This window comes from Pygocentrus nattereri, chromosome 16, assembly GCF_015220715.1.
Source record: "Pygocentrus nattereri isolate fPygNat1 chromosome 16, fPygNat1.pri, whole genome shotgun sequence".
Taxonomy (NCBI): Eukaryota; Metazoa; Chordata; class Actinopteri; order Characiformes; family Serrasalmidae; genus Pygocentrus; species Pygocentrus nattereri.
In genome coordinates, this window is record NC_051226.1 from 9,399,492 (window position 1) to 9,415,963 (window position 16,472).

General features: G+C 41.9%; 2 protein-coding genes across 2 annotated transcripts; one reads left to right on the top strand and one right to left on the bottom strand.

Annotated features, from left to right (window-relative positions):
• Positions 1 to 4,487: 4,487 nt before the first annotated feature.
• Positions 4,488 to 9,049, top strand: LOC108436793 (fucosyltransferase 7 (alpha (1,3) fucosyltransferase)). The gene is made up of 2 exons (XM_017713491.2): positions 4,488 to 4,624; positions 7,463 to 9,049. Exons 1-2 carry the CDS (start codon positions 4,534 to 4,536, stop codon positions 8,515 to 8,517), a joined length of 1,146 nt encoding a protein of 381 aa, XP_017568980.1. The 5' UTR covers positions 4,488 to 4,533; the 3' UTR covers positions 8,518 to 9,049.
• A 1,921-nt stretch (positions 9,050 to 10,970) lies between these two features.
• pou5f3 (POU domain, class 5, transcription factor 3) lies at positions 10,971 to 14,816 on the bottom strand. The gene is made up of 5 exons (XM_017713505.2): positions 13,770 to 14,816; positions 12,697 to 12,808; positions 12,468 to 12,598; positions 11,658 to 11,822; positions 10,971 to 11,551 (listed from the first exon to the last, which is right to left on the bottom strand). The coding sequence occupies exons 1-5, from the start codon at positions 14,469 to 14,471 to the stop codon at positions 11,288 to 11,290; spliced, it is 1,374 nt and encodes a 457-aa protein (XP_017568994.1). The 5' UTR covers positions 14,472 to 14,816; the 3' UTR covers positions 10,971 to 11,287.
• Between the last annotated feature and the right edge of the window lie 1,656 nt (positions 14,817 to 16,472).

Genomic DNA, 16,472 nt, shown 5'->3' on the forward strand with positions numbered 1-16,472 from the left:
GATTTGTAACTGGGGCTTGTTTACCACTGTGTTTCATCATCTCTTAACAACACTCTGTAAGCATCTGGGAATCTGGGAGGAGACCGATTGCTGTATGTTTTGAAAGTGAAATGTTTTCCCATTCTTGCTTGATATAGGATTTCAGCTGCTCAACAGTTCAGGGTCTCCTTTGTCATATTTTTTATTTCATAATGTGCCAAATGTTATCAGTGGGTGACAGGTCTGGACTGCAGGCAGGTCAGATTAGCAACCACTCTTTTAATACGGAGCAATGCAATTGCAAGGGCTTCCCCGAAAAAGATGCAGTATCGATGTCAGCACATGTTGCCAAAACATGTATATATCATTCAGAATTAATGGTGCCTTCACAGATGTGTCAGTATTTTGTTAGTTACTACTACAACTCGCTATAACAGACTATATTTTACATTTAAATTACATAAACATTTATACTCCATTTGTCACTGTGATGGTAGAATGACCCAATGACAAAATGAGCCAAACTGTGACACGCTTATTGGGTGTATACTTAGTAAGAGAAACACTTTTTAACAAGGACTGTAGGATGTACCCAGAGGCACTCACTCAAAACAAAACTTCAAATGCCAAGGTGTGACTGACCATACATACACCACAGACCTACAGAGTTTCACAACGTCTGTACTAAGAATAACTAAAGCAGCAGTACTGCATCAAACTGAGGCTGATTTAATTACAGCACAGCTAAAAGTATAAACCAAGTGGTTTGCATAAGAACTTACCTGGAGCGAGACTGGAACGAAGAGTTCTTCACTTTAAGAAAAGCTGAAAGCTGATTTTGCATTTTATATTAACAATAAAAGATGCCACAATACCATTTTTTCTTTACCAATACTGGTACCAACATCAATACCTTAAATACTGGCCCAGTGTTTCTTTGTTAAAAAATAAGTAATTCGCTTCACCTAAGATGAGCATCTAAAAGTAGGCTATCACACTCAAACTACACAATCACTCCACTCCTCCACTGCTCTTGCAGGGCAAGATGTCATCTCATATCAAGATCGTCTGGGGACAACCATGAGAATTTTTTGGCTAAACGTGAGTGGGTACTTGAAGTCAACATTATATCTTAAACATTAAACATTTAAAAAATATTACATTAAATATGTGCATGTTTACACAAAGATATGCTGCAAGTAAAATGATTCATGGGTCATGAATTATGATTCATGGGTCTTTAAAGGGTAACAGACGCCCATGCATTTTCCAGCAAGTCTATGAAAGAATGATCATAAGAATTAATATATTTCATGTTTTATTTTATTTTAGATTGATAGGTTTGAAGTACGGGAGCAAGGTGGCGCAGTGGGTAGCCTCACAGCAAGAAGGATTTGATTCCCTGGCCTGGGTGATCAGGGTCCTCTCAGGGTGGTGTTTGCTTGCTCTCTCCGTGTCTGTGTGAGTTTCCTCCCACAGTCCAATGACATACAGTCAGGTGAATTGTAGATGCTAAACTGCCCCTACACTCTCAGAAAATAGGTGCAAACTGTCACTGGTGCAGTACCCCTATTGTCACTGTGGTCTCCACACACCGCATATTAGCTTATCAAAAGGTACAAATATGTCATTTTCCACTGGGAAAAACTTATTGAAGGTACACAATCGGACCTTAAAACCACTGCTGTGCCTTTGAAGGTAGATTTACATTGTCTGTACCTTGATGAATGAAAAAAATTCCCTTTAAAGAACCTTTACTTCTAACAGTGTAGATGTGAATGTATATGTCTGTGTGTCTGCCCAGTGATGGGTGTCTCCTGCCTTCCGCCCAATGAGCCATGAAAATAAGAGGCTTAGATTGGTTGAGTTTGAAGTAAGAAGCAGGCCGCCTCCTGAGAGCCTCTGCTCAGTTTTGCATGGCCATGCCTCTCATGGCAGCATGAGCCACTACAATATCATACAACTGTTTGTCATGTTAGGAGAGTTCCATATTCATAAAGTAAAATGGTCTCTCTCCAAAACTTAATGTACTTCTTGGGAGATTTCAAACAATATATCATCTGTATATAATATTAAAAAAAAAGAGCACAGTAAAGACATTTAATGCAATCAAAGAAATAGTGATCTCTATGAACCCCTGGCAATGAATGTTTGTATATTGTCATTTCTTAAATGTTTTTTTTTATCTTTTGTTACTTTTTGGTGCTAATTTTTAAAAAAATGCTACACTATTAGAAATAAAGGTTCTGTGCATGTATTTCAAAGGCACAACAGTGGATGCAACATAACAGTTGGTCCAATTGTAAAGCTTACATAAGTTGTTTCTGGGTGAAAAGTACATATTTGTATCTTTTCGCAAGCTAAAGTTTTACAATAGAACAATAAAATAAAAAGACGAGACGGGGTGTGTGGAGTCAATACAACTTAAAAATATAATTTCAATGGATTGTGGTCAGGGATGGGGCTGTAGCTCCAATTAGTTTTTTAGCTAACAGCTATAGCCACTACAGTTTTATGAAATGTAGCTAGTAGCTGTAGCACCTACAAATTTTTGTGCAGCTACAGCAAAAACTTCAATCAATCCACGCGAAATGTGAACCATAGAACATGGTCATTAACCAAGCTGGTGGCAATTGTGCAATCCTGACTGAGCCACGGACAGTTACCCCTTACTAGTAGGCTTAACTCAGGGGTTGCAACCGAAATGTTAAGAAGAGCCGTTTTGTCCTTTCAACAAAAATGGAGCCACAACATTTTATGTCAGTTTTACCCTCTTGGCTGTAAGTATCTCTCAGTATGTGCTGATGTTCTAGTTCAGGCTAAAAATATAACAAATACAAACACAGACTTACTTTGCTCTGCGTTTTCTCGCATCTCAGGAAACTTTTCCATGAGTTTCTTGTAAAACGTCTCTCAATGTTTGACTTTTTACGAGGCTGGAATCACTTCTCATCCCACAGCGCCTCGTTCGACCTGTCCCATGCAACCATAAATGGTGCCTGAGGCGCCAGATAGTAGAGCTGCACCATTTAATATGGAACAAGAGAATTTGAACGAGAAGCAGGAGAAAGAGAAGCGACTTCAGCTCCACGAGTTGTTGATCAATGTTCGTCTTAAATCTCTCTCTTTGCCATTTCGTTCTCTGCGTTGCTGCACATCAGCCTTCAGCGTTACAGCTTGGTGAATTAGCAGTTCTACATTAACTCCAGCATTTAAGACCATTTATTGTGAAAACTGTGTCAGAACTGTGTGTTATAACGATTTTACAGTAAGGCATGATTATGCTATTTTACCTAAAAATCTAGTTCTAGTGTAGAGCTGCAGCAGCTCTGCAGCAGTGGACAGACTATTCAGGCCTGATTCTCACCCCAATGAGGATTTTGAGGCATAAGTGTTACTGAAGTTTAACAAACGACTCTGAATGTCATGTCTGTACAGATCTTGCTGAAACGTTTTAATTGGAGCAGTTTTATGCAGTTGACAATGCTTTGAACAAAATTATTTGGTTTGTTTTCGGTTATTTTTGCTGAAAAACCTGGAATGATTTACTTTAGTCTATATTTTTGTTGGATGTCGCACCTTTGGTTGTGTAAGTTTGATAGTTGGTTACACTTAAACTCACTTTTTGGTGGTCTTTTTGTATATTTGCACCTTTCTTTCTGGCACAGGATTAAATGCAGTGTTTTATTCACACTATCAGTTGGGCTCGTTTGGTGTGTCATGTGGAGATTCACAAAGATTCTGACGATCACGCTTTGAAAGTAACTAAAAAGTAGTCACTACTTTTTCTGGAAAAGTAGCTAAATTGAAGCTAGCTACAAATTTTGGGAAAGTAGCTACAAAGTAGCTAACTACTAATTTTTCAGTAGCCATACCAACCTTGATCATGGTACAAGTATATTCCCTGACTAAAGGTACAAGAGATGTACCCTTGATGTGCCCCAGGGACAGTTTCGTACCTTTTTTTTCTGAGAGGGTATGAAAGAATACTTTCGTGAGGTTAGTCAGACTTGATCATGTGCTGTCCATGCACCGTTCATCATTCTTGCCACAACCTCCTTTCCTAAATTTAAACTACACAAGACCTCTCTGATGCGGAAGGATGTGTTGCTAAACAGGCTCTGCCAACGCCACACGCTCACCACACACACACACACACACAGGAACTGCACTTTGTCGTTTCAAATCTATGCTACCTAAACCCACAATCCACTGCTATCGGCACAGTTCAGACTACAGCCAACCATTAAATTTCATTTTGACACAAGGTAGTAAATCATGATACTTTAGATATTTCATGAGTGATAAATTCTAACAGGGAGGAGAACAAAAGTTACTACATTCAGAGACCTGAGAGTGGTTTCTGAACCTAATGGACCTCCTCGGGCGAAGCCTAGATATTAAGGTAAATTCAGATGGGAGGAGAAAATGGGGATGAGTGAGTGGGTGTAAGAGAGAGAGATATGTAAGAATGACAACAGGAAACGTTGTCATTATCTCTCCATCATTCTCGTCTCATTAAAAGACAGCTCAGCCCCTCCACCTTGTTCCCTCATGACGCTGACTCTGTCAAGCTGCTGCACTTCAGATCAGCATTCAGAACCTCATACAGCATATTACGCACAGAGTCTGCTGTCTCTCCCAGGTAAGCACGCTCAGAGCTCTAACCTCCTCCAAATGTGTACAGGAAGCTTTACATTAATCTCAGCTAGCTCAGATCTCTTGTCACTTCGGTCTCTCTGCTCTTCAGGTCTCGTTGCTGCAGTTTTAGACTATTTCAACTACAGTTTTAAACTATAAGTAAAGTGTTCACTCGGTTTCATGCAATAATCTGTTTTTATCATCTCTACTAAAAATTATGTATTTCCTGTGCTGTGCTGTAAGAAAGCTTTAATGGGTGAATAGTTCATTTCCTTTATAAAAGCTTCCTGCCTTCTGTTACTCTTTCAAAAAGAGAACTTTTCAAAATAAACTCAGATTTTACAGTGACTACTGTGACTTCAGTGACGTCAGGAGGAAATTTTTATTGCAGGGTGTGTTTTAAGAGAAAGTGATGTAAAAGTCTAAACTTTGGCAGTACTGGTCCATAAAGAGAAAACAAATATACAGTATCTCACAAAAGTGAGCATACCCCTCACATTTCTGCAAATTTTTTATTATATCTTTTCATGGGCTAACACTATGGAAATGAAACTTGCCTATAACTTAAAAACATTTAGACATGAATGGCTGTGTGTTGAGTTCTTTTCAGAGGACAGTAAATCTAAACTGCTATACAAGCTGTACACTGACTACTTTAAGTTATATCCAAGTGTCATTTCTAGGGTTAGTGTTGTCATATGAAAAGATAAAATACAGAAATGTCAGGAGGTCCAAAAGGCTATCAATACTTAGCATATCAGCATGTTTTTGGTGGTTTTGCACTTGATCATAGTGATGAGTAACCTACCACATTTGACTGTTGCACTCAGAAGTTGCAGCAACTCCACATCTAAGATTGCTTCACACTGATGTTTCAGATGGTTGCCAAAAGTCCACAAAGCCGTCCCGTGTTGTTACGCCATATGTAAAAAAAGACACATAGGCTCAATAGTGATGGTCATTAGTTGGACCTAATGATGGACTGAGATTGACTAGAAGAATTAACCTGCTTCTCTGTGGTCATTCTAGGAAAGCTGACTAATGTTAGCTAGGCCAGCTAACTAACTGGACAAGGTTAACATTACTAGAGCAAGAAAAGCTAACGTAAGCTTGAAATAAAGTTGTGTCAATATGTCAACAAGTCTCCAGATGCTAATTTTCCCTCCAGATACTAATCCTGAGAATAACAACAAGCGCTCTTGTCGGTGTTGTCAATTGAGCGACTTTGTCACTATGTTTAGCGACTTTTCGGACCCCTCTAGCGACTTTTTTAAAGCAACTAGCGACATTTTCTGGTGTTACTGGAGACTTTAGGAGACTCTGAGGTGAACACATATGTTCTTCAGCTACTGTCCTCAGCGAGCAGCGGGCCCCGCAGCACTCACAGTGCTCGGTCTCACAGTCAGAGGAGACCCACTCTGCTCCACAGCCACACTGCAAATGAATTCAATTAAATTAATTTAATTAATTAATTCATTAAATTAAGCAATGACGTCACTCAGCGACTTCTAGCGACTTTTAGGACAGTCAATAACTACTTTCCTTACTGAGGAGTTGGCAACCCTGGCTCTTGTGGATTCGTTAAAGTTCTGATCAATTTTGAATGGTTGCAGAGAACACGAACGAAGATTTAGCAACAAAAACGTTATACATATTAAAATCAAATCAGTACTTGGCTACAAGAGCAGAAATTTTAAACTCTGTTCTTTTGAAATAATTAACCACAAGCTCATACACAAAACCTTTGAGGACAAGCCTGCCCTCTTGACTAAAGAAGAGCGATAGTACTGATTTTCATTTTGAGAGGACAGTATCGAAACTAGTGTTCTGATATGAATGCAGACAATGATGCTTTTGTCAGTCTTATTGCTCATGTAAAATGGTCAATTCTGTGTGATTTACACAGTGCAAACTGATACAGACATAAAAATTATAACTGAAAACCTTTGCATTTTTAAGATAAACTGACTAAAGCAGAGCATTCACAGTGTCCCAGACATGGATTAAGCCTAGTCTTGGACAAAATTGAAACAGCAGTGGTAAAGTACAGTTGGAGTTTTTAGTCTAGATTTGGACTTCATTTGGGTCTAGGAAAACTGGCCATCTCTTTCATAAACATATATTCCGTTTACTGCTTAAAGTAAGGATGTTCAATCTTTTCCAAAAAGGGGTTGGTGTGGCTGTTGGGCTCAGTCTTCAAAGAATTGATCAGATGATCTTCTGTTTTGATGGAATGAAAACCTGCAGCCACAACGACCCTTTGTAGATAAGACCCCGGGTTTAAAGGAAACACTTGAGCTGCATTCAAAAGCTACTACCATAGGAAAAAGGATGCCAAAAATAGTATACCACCTTTAGAAGTGCATTCATTTGTATGGTAAGATAATGTGTGGTTTTGGGCGTAGCCTTAATGCCAACATTGGCTGAGCAGTCATAGAGACGAGGGCATGAATAATAAAGGGGTCACTGAGTTCACTCTAGGCCAATAAAGGCTGAGATACTTATGTATGGTATACTCTTGTACAGTCACTCATCTGACTTCTGAGGGCAGAAGTGGTAGATTACAATTTAGATCTGCCACCAAACAAAGTGGCCACTATTTACACAGGCCACTGTTTATGTAGTAGCCACTGCATGTCGCACACAAATAAAAATACAGAAACCGAAGGACCCAACCTAATGGAAGCTGAGCACAGTGCAGCAGTTATCATAGGAAGTAGATGACACTGACAAAACCACAAGCTGTTGCTTCAAAAAGTTACTTATAAACAAAATGACAAAGCAATCTAATTCAAGGAAGAAACAGCTAACGCCTATTTCTAATGAAACCTTTCCTCCCCAGCAATGACATCTGGCCAGAGCTGCATCCCAAAGCTGACAAGAAGATGGAACGCAAAGCTTTTCCTTTTTACCCTTGTTCTCATCTGCATCTTTGTGAGCTTGCCAAGGGTTTCTCATAGTGGCAGCTACAGGCCAAAAACCATCACCATCCTGCTGTGGTACTGGCCTTTCCTTACTCCATACAGCCTAGCAGGGGACGTGTGTCTGAAGAGTTATGGCATCTCTGGCTGTCGACTGGTGGATAATCGCTCACTCTATTCCACTGCTGACATTGTGGTCTTCCATCACCATGAGCTGAAGAGTAAAAGGCAGAAACTGCCCCTTCATCTCCCTCGCTCAGGCAGTCAGAGGTGGCTCTGGCTGTCTCTGGAAGCCCCACCAAATAATGGTAATTTGAGGGAGTACGCAGGTATCTTTCACTTGACAATGTCATATGGACCCAATGCGGACATCACAGTGCCGTATGGGAAACTTATGCCCAAGGAGAAAAGTGGTGCAGCTGGGCCTGGTGACTTTATCATGACAAGAAATAAGACTGACCTGGTCTGCTGGGTGGTCAGTAACTACAATAAACTTCACAAAAGAAGCAGAGTGTATCAGCAGCTGAAAAACACCATCCCTGTGCATGTGTATGGCCGTGCTGTAAAACAGCAGGTGCCCCAGACTGAGCTGCTGAACTTAATTTCCCGCTGCTATTTTTATCTGGCCTTCGAAAATGCAGAGTCTCCACACTATATCACAGAGAAGCTGTGGCGAAATGCCTTCCAGGCTGGGACAGTGCCCGTGGTTTTGGGTCCTCCACGTAGGGACTATGAAGCTGTAGCACCACCGAATTCTTTTATCCACGTGGATGACTTTGACTCCATAGACGCACTTGGCAAATTCCTAAAAAAACTATCTACAGACACAGAACGCTATAAATCATACTTTGCCTGGCATCAGGACAGCACTGTTAAACTTTATACGGACTGGAGAGAGAGGCTTTGCAATATCTGCCCAATTTATGAGAGACTGCCATACAAGACATACCAGGACTTGAGTGCATGGGCAAGATGAAGCTTTACATGTACTGTATTTAAAGAACATTACGTGTAGCTCTCTCAAACATTTTGCACATTCAACACCTTTGCACAATAGAAAATAATAAAATAAAAAGTAGTGATACACAAGGGTGTAACAAAGTAGTCTCAGCTTTGATACACCTGTTTTTTTTCCTGCTATAGTCCCACATTATCTGGTGTGATTGCCGTTTGTCTGCACATGCAAAACTTTTTGGGAAAAAAAATCCTTCATTTATTTTATCAAACAAACAGTAAAACCAAAAGCGTCACATTCTTTTCATTTGTGTGGTGCCCTCTTTGAAAATAAGTCGCACAACTTCCCATGTTTCACCTGATTTACTGTTTACTGCAACTGTCATATTGTCATGTACGCACACTTGTGGATGTATAGCTTAAGTACTGCATTTAAAGCAGGTTAAAAGATCGGCAATACCACCACTTTTGGTATCTTCTCTCATACCAAGTAATAATGATGATACCCTGACACCAATACATTTGCTATTAAAATGTGAATTCTGTGAAAACCACTGAAATATTTGAAAGCCTTTCATTTGTAAAGCATTCACTGGGTCTCTTGGCTATGTGCACATGTGGGAGATGCAGAACAGGCTTGGAAAGAAAAGGATCTTTATCCTACACATATTTGCGGTGGTATTTTTCCTCAACCATTTTAATAGTACAGACACCATTGAGTAATATTCAGTTTACTGCTTAAAGAAAACACCCAATGTCAGGATCAGAAGTATCGAGCCACATCTCTAAATAAATGTTACAGAACAGCTGTAATTTGGGAAGAGAACCATGTCTGAAGCCATTCCTCCTTTCAATCAAATACTAAATTTCCATCTCTACCTTCTGTTTCTTGAGTCAATGCTTTTTCAATCCCAACCACTGCCCCATATCCCCAGTCCTGTAGCCCCCTTTCACAGAGTTCTCTCCCCTCCCTCAACCAGCTTTGCTTCATAGCACAACCTTATGTTGCAGGCACAGGCCGAACTCAAAGTTGTAAATAAACACAGCTGTGGTCAGCTCAGTTAAGTGTCTGCTTCACAAAATTGTACTACTGCACCACACTGAGATCTAAACATTGGGGTACTACATTTGACATGCATGCGCTTTGTTACGTAGTGACAGCCTATTTTTGTGCCCACAACATTGAAATGCAATTCCTCAGCAAATTGAGTATGTTGCGACAACTTAATGACAACCTTGACAGTAAGTTGTTGCAGCCTCCTAGAATCCTTCGCAGGTTGCATTACTTTGTGCACAGGACTCTGGAATTTTGCCTAGTCACTAATAAGTAGTGATAACACCACAGCTTGTGAGAATCTTGTTTGATGTAAACACCATTTCACAAACAGCGTAAGAAAAATGTTGACAACGCTGGAGAGAGACCTTGGGGAGTGTCCAATCCTGCTCCTGATTATCTACACACCCTACAGTTTAGCCTCATCTAACGCACCTGGTCCACTTAAAGTGAGTTATCAGGAACATGCAAATATTAGAGGTGGGTGTTTGAAGGAGAATTAGATACTAAGGAAGATGGTGGAGCAGCAAAGAACAGACTAGCATGATGAGGCATGGCTAACATAGGGGAGGGAAAACCGTTTGCAGAAGTGCAAGAGGAATTTCTGTAGCAACAAACCACAAAAGCACAAGCCAAGTTTCCTTTTCCACTCCCGTTCTAGAAAATGTGAATCATGCTTGAACAGCTGGACCAGATCATGCACAGGAACTGTGTACAGTTGAAAACGAACAACACGCAATGCTTCCTCTGAATCTAGGAGAAATTTGGATTTAAGATTTGGAAAAGAAACCCAAGGCAAGGTTTTATAATGTATATAAACAGGATTCACTAGAAAGGAAGCACTTTTCACAATATCCGTAACTTATGCCCTTTCTTCCAACACTTTCACAACAGCCATCGGTTTCCTCGTCAGAGCAAAGTCAAGAGACAGCGTTTTACATGTTCTGCAAGGACGAAACAAATATGGATTGTCAAAGGAACTGGTTTAATGGCAGTGAAAGAGTAGTATGAACTTGTCAAAAGCCAGGAAAGTGACCATTAATAAATTATCAGCATTGTTTTTTTACAATGTTGTATAAAGAGATGTTGTGAAACATAAGGCACAAAATATCCATTTGGAGCAACTTTAAAAACAGGCCAGAGAAACAGATTAAGGCGATTGTGTTGAAATTCCACCTAGTGTTTACTAAACTGAGATAATCGGACAGAAGGGAACTAATTGATGCCCTTTCAGAGCAAAACCTTTGACAAACAACCAGTATTCTTGTAGTTGGCTGCCAATTCCACAAATTCTCCCAACTGACCAGGCAATAGTTGTCACTTTGGATCTCTAACAAAAATATTGGACTATTATTTATTTAAAAAAAAAAAAAAAAAAAAAAAGATATGTACACACAAAAAGGTACATGAAAAAGAAAACATTAAAACCAACTAAAAGTCATGTTTTGAAACAAATCCATGACTTGTGCAAATGCATTTCATCAGATACATTTTGATTCCAGTACCTTCTGTTGAGTAACTCAAGCAGATGTATCATGTTCATTTCTAATTAAGCAGGCTCTGCAATACTGCAGTTTGGAAAGCAACAGGCATTAGAGGCAGAGTCATTTTAAAAAGATGGGGGAGAAAAAATAAAAATGCTAGTTTGATCCATAGCTTGGCTTGGAGCAAATGAAGTCCTGTTCTCTTCCCTTAGCAAGCCATTTCTCCCCCAAGGGTGTCGTCAGAACAGGGAAGCTTAGCTGGAAAGGTGGCCCACCAGCCCAGGGTGCAGGGCCTGTTTGAAGACATCGGGCCGGTGAATCGGTGGCATGTACAAAGTAGGGACTCCCCCAGTGTGAGTGGGTGCCAGATAACCCTGACCAGAGAGGGGTGTGCCTCCCATGTGCGGAGGTGGTGTTGGACTTTGTTCATAATACTGACCCTCTATGGTCTCATCATCCAAGGGTAAAGCCAGACGCTTGCCTTTCTGTCTGCGGTTACAGAACCAGACACGGACCACCTGAAAGGCAGACAAGCTTCTTTATAAAAGGATCACATACGAGCTACACAGATCATTAAACATATCAAGAAGAGCTAAACTAAGTGTGGTGGGAGTTATTACTTACATCTCTCTCCAAGCCAAGGTCATCAGATATGTGCGTGATTTCCAGTGTGTTGGGCTTGGGACACTTCATAAAGTACGACTCAAGAGCAGTGCGGACTGAACCCTCTAAACTAGTTCGCCTCTTTCTCTTTCTTGTGTCGACAAACACCCTCTCAATCTTGTACATCTATTAAAAAAAAAAAGAAAAGGAAGACCCAGTTAGAGAACCAAGTCAACTGCAAGAGCAGGTCACCACTGACCTGCATCTACACATGCATACTACCATACCAAAGTAGTATGACCATTAGCTGTACAGTATGAGATTTGGTTGCAGCCCCCTTTATTTACATTGTCTAGACATAGTTCAAGTGAAGTAATGTCACTGAACCCCCTCTCATTTCTGAAGTTCAGCCTCTGTGAGAATTTGATGGTTTCACTTTAACAAAACTCTCAAAAGGACTTTGAAAGTGCATTTAGAACAGTGGTACACATCTCTGATCCTGGAGGGCCAGTGTCCAGCACAGTTTGGTGATTTGTGCTCCAACACATTTGATTACACTTTGTTAATTGCCAGGTTTAAATGGGTGTATGACCAGGGAAACCTCAAAACTGTGCTAGAGGCCAGCCCTCCAGGACCAGAGTTGTGCACCCCTGGTTTAGAAGAAACTCAAGTCTGTTAGCCTTCATTAATGCAGTATTAAGATCTGATTCATTTCTCCTGAGTGGGCTTACTCTGACTTCAAAAAGTACCCACGCCAAGAATGTGTGATGTACTTGCAGCCTCCTAGTGGCAAAATTCAAGGTTACAGGTAAATAAGATCACATGACTCACATCCTGGGGGTTCTCTGAGGTCTCTGCTTCATTAAGCCATCTCTGTAACAGCGGCTTTAGCTTGCACATGTTCTTAAAACTGAGCTGAAGAGCTTCAAAGCGGCAGATAGTCGTCTGACTGAACATTTTTCCTAAATATAGGGGAGAAAAGCATGTATTAAGATAGTCACAGTTGGCCATGCTCAGATATGCCTTATACTCTGCATTGAGCTAAAAGGCTGAAACTTACCGTAGAGGTTCCCCAGTGCCAGTCCCACATCTGCCTGAGTGAAACCAAGAGTGATGCGCTTATGCTTCAGCTCTTTGGCAAACTGCTCCAACTCCTCTGTGGTCAAGTTCTCCTTAAAATAAAGAGCAGTTAGCCCAGAGCCAAGTAGCGATAGATAGAATAAAGAACCCTGCTAGAAAAACCAGCACAGATCAGCATGTCACTGTTGTTGGAAGAATTTTTTTTTTTTAGGGTTAAGTGACTAACCCCACAAATGGGGAAATTTCACCTCTGCATTTAACCCATCCATGAAGTGAAATACCACATACACACTAGTGAGCACACATGCCCAGAGCAGTGGGCAGCCCTATCCACGGCACACGGGGAGCAACTGTGGGTTACGTGTCTTGCTCAAGGACACCCCAGCCATGGACTGTCGGCACTGGGGATCGAACCAGTGACCTTCTGGTCACAGAGCCAGTTCCCTAACCTCCAGCCCACGACTGCCCCAGGAGAAGGGAAAAACACTTTTTAATGCAAGTCAATGGAACCAGACTGAAGTATACAAGATTCCAACATGGTGGAATCGGGCATTCTCGTCATGGTTAGTACAGCTGTTCAGAACAGCTTGTTAATCCGGACTTCAGCTGATGCTTGTGTTCTTTCTAACTAGAGATCAGTTACACTAGTGATTTACATGAAACTAGCTTCATCATTCAGGGCATGATGGATGTGTAGCCAGTAACATATTCCACATAACCTGAACTCACCCCATATTTAATAACAGAGGACATTTAACTCCATTTCACAGACCTTGGAGGCTGCATCATTTACAGAATAAAGCTTCTTACAGCCATGATTTACACATTTGTAACAATTACTTTCAGTATTTACACACAAAAACAAGATGGTTCTTCAGTGAAGAGAACGGCTCTATTTAGAACCAAGAGCTGTGTGGCAGACCATTTAAACAGAACTGGTGGTTCTAACAGAACCTTTAACTTTAGTAAAAGAACACATTAAGGTTAGTTACTTTTCTCGATTAGTGCAGGATGCCTTTAACTGGGGAAAAAAAAAAAAAAAAAAAAAAGTACCTCTTCTTCGGAGTCACTGCAGCCCCCACTGGAAGAGCCGCTGCTTCTGCCGGCAGTGTGCGCATGCGCGGCGGGCGCCAACTGCGCCGAGGCCCCGCTGTAGAAGGCGCTGCTGGGCGGAGAGGGAGAGAGCGAGGGGGACGTGGAGGACGGCGGGGTGGAGGAGGACACGGAGACAGCCGGCACAGCCTGGCCTGGGCCACAGGGCGCCGAGACGTGCGGCAGCCCGGGCCAGAAGGATGGGGGCCACGGGGTGGGATAGTAGAGGCCCGAGGCCCCCGGGGTAGGGAACTGGGGCTGCTGCAGTTTGACCTCCCCGTAATCCTCCCCCCTCATCTCTTTCTCGATCTTCACTTCAGCCATCCTGATCTGCTCCCGGGTCTCGGCGATGGGGGGGCTGAGGTTGGCAGGGTGGGACCCCGCCACCTGCCCCATGTAATCATGCCCCGGGAAGGGGTACCACGGTTTGGGCTGGGAGAAGTCCCCGGCCTGCACCTCGCCGGGTCTGAAGTCACCCCCTACAGCCGCGAAGGGGAAGAAAGTCTGGGCCTGAGGAGGGCTGAGGCTGCTGAAAGATGAGGGCCTGTTAAAAAGCAGGCTGGGCTCCTGGAGGTGCAGGGCCTCAGGGCCCGGGGCTGGCGGGCACACGGACCGGACCAGCTCACTGCACTCCGACCCAGGGCTTTCAGACACATCACACATCCTCCTCACACCTAAAAGGCCCGTACACAGTCCAACGAAGAAGGAAGACGCAAAACGAGCTGCTATCAGAGAGCTACGTTGTTAAACACGTCCATAATACAAAGGGAAAAAAAAAACTCAGCAACCTTAGTGGCGCTTTGAAGCGATGGCTCTGTCTGGAGACTTAAGTCCTTCACCAGAGGAGTCGGTATGGAAATGTGAGCAGCAGTAGTGCCGCTGTGAAATGGTCATTAATGAAGTTGATGGCGCAGCTCAGCGTCCAGGACTCCAACTGCAGCCTCCTCGCCCAGGTTTTGCTAATCAGACCACGCTGAGGGCTGGAGGTCTTGATGAGCTCATCTCCTATTGGCCACCCAGACACAATAGGCCTCAGCTGATGGGCAATCTGGGATTGAACTTGATTTCTTACTCGTTTGGGAACGTGTATGTTCGTTTATCCCCCACTAGATAAAACCATAGGCTGCTATGCAGGACTTTAACTCGTTTATCATGCACATTATGTGCTGTTTGAGCCCGTCGCCTCTAGTGTGCATTTGTAATGCAGCAAATAACTGAACTGCAATTAGAATGCAATATAAACATGGTGGTTGGTTAGTGTAGTGGTTAACACCTCTGCCTTCTACGCTGTAGACTAGGGTTCAATCCCCCACCTGGGTAAGAACCCTACACTATACCAATAAGAGTCCTTGGGCCAGATTCCTAACACTCCCTTCGCCTACTTGTGTAAAATGATCAAATTGTAAGGGCGTCAGCCAAATGCCATAAATGTAAATAAACTCCTCTACTTGTGTTGCATCTATAATACGACAGTATCCCATTAGTGTATCGTATTTAGAGTGCAGTTTGTAATCCAGCGTCAACTCCTACTGTTCAGTGCATGCACTGCATTTAGAATGCGTTGTATAATCCAGGATGCAATATAAAGTAATCTGCGTCTGCTGTATTTACAGTGCAACATTTATTCCAGTGCATGTGCTGTTTTCATAACGCGCCGTTAACTCTTCTGCATGTGCTGTATGTATAACTGAATATACAACCCAGGTCGTATGTTCTTTATGTTGCTGTCTGCCTGGATCTGTTGCAAACTGCGCTGCTCATAGTGAACGTGTTTAATATGCATGACACCACTACTTTGCTTCAATAATTTCTTCTTAATGAGCTCTCCTTCATATTGAAATTCCACATCCCACAGTAAAGGAAGAATTTTATTGACTACTAAACCAAAGATTATTCCTAAAGCCGGATCATTACAGCCACGTTTGTCATGTTTAAACTGAGGCTTTTAGGTTCATTTTGCTAAACAGGGCGCGATCGAGTGGCCCTCTAGTCCTCCTTTACCTTCCCTGGAGGATCCTGACCGTGAGGACGATGATATTTCATCTGATTTAGTTGGACAGAGAAATTCGCATAACAATAAAGCCACGAGATGTTTTTCTTGTATTCATTTATTCATTATTAGTATTATTAAAATAACGAAGGTTAGAAACGGACGCGGTGTAAACGGCGTCAGTGGCCCCATAAAAGGTGAAAGAACAACGAATAATCGGTAAAATAACAGCGAGTGAAAGGTGAAATGTTTGTGTTTGATGGCTCATCTCTTTTCTCACAGTTTTGGGTCTGAAGTGTGGCGTCTCGCACTGAGACATGATAACACCGAGGTGGCCGAGCTGGATTTTCACGCTGAACAAGTACGACAGAAAATAGTAAATTAACCCAAATGTGGCAAAATATAATACTGCATTTTTTTCCTTTACGGTATATCGCGATACCTTTTTCTGTCGAAAAAGTAGCGCCATACATTAAAGACACGATCAAAAACTGAATGCAATTGCTCGTGTTACATTGATTACAGTCCCTTTTATTCAAACCACACAGCTGGGAAGTATTTTTAAGTACTGAAAAGCATATTGTGATGGAATTTGTCACGATAATGATATTGTCACATCGGCCAGCTCTTATTCAACTAATTTAAATAAACTGAGTGTCACATTTTGGACGATT

What these genes read in the sequence shown, in the direction of transcription:
- LOC108436793 (XM_017713491.2), top strand. Translation starts at nt 4,534, where the DNA reads ATGACGCTGACTCTGTCAAGCTGCTGCACTTCAGATCAGCATTCAGAA. An exon ending in GAGTCTGCTGTCTCTCCCAG is followed by an intron (nt 4,625 to 7,462) that starts GTAAGCACGCTC and finishes TTTCCTCCCCAG; the next exon opens with CAATGACATCTGGCCAGAGC.
- pou5f3 (XM_017713505.2), bottom strand. Translation starts at nt 14,471, where the DNA reads ATGTGTGATGTGTCTGAAAGCCCTGGGTCGGAGTGCAGTGAGCTGGTC. An exon ending in CCTCAGAGAACCCCCAGGAT is followed by an intron (nt 11,823 to 12,467) that starts GTGAGTCATGTG and finishes TTTTTTTAATAG; the next exon opens with ATGTACAAGATTGAGAGGGT. An exon ending in ACCTTGGCTTGGAGAGAGAT is followed by an intron (nt 11,552 to 11,657) that starts GTAAGTAATAAC and finishes TCTGCCTTTCAG; the next exon opens with GTGGTCCGTGTCTGGTTCTG.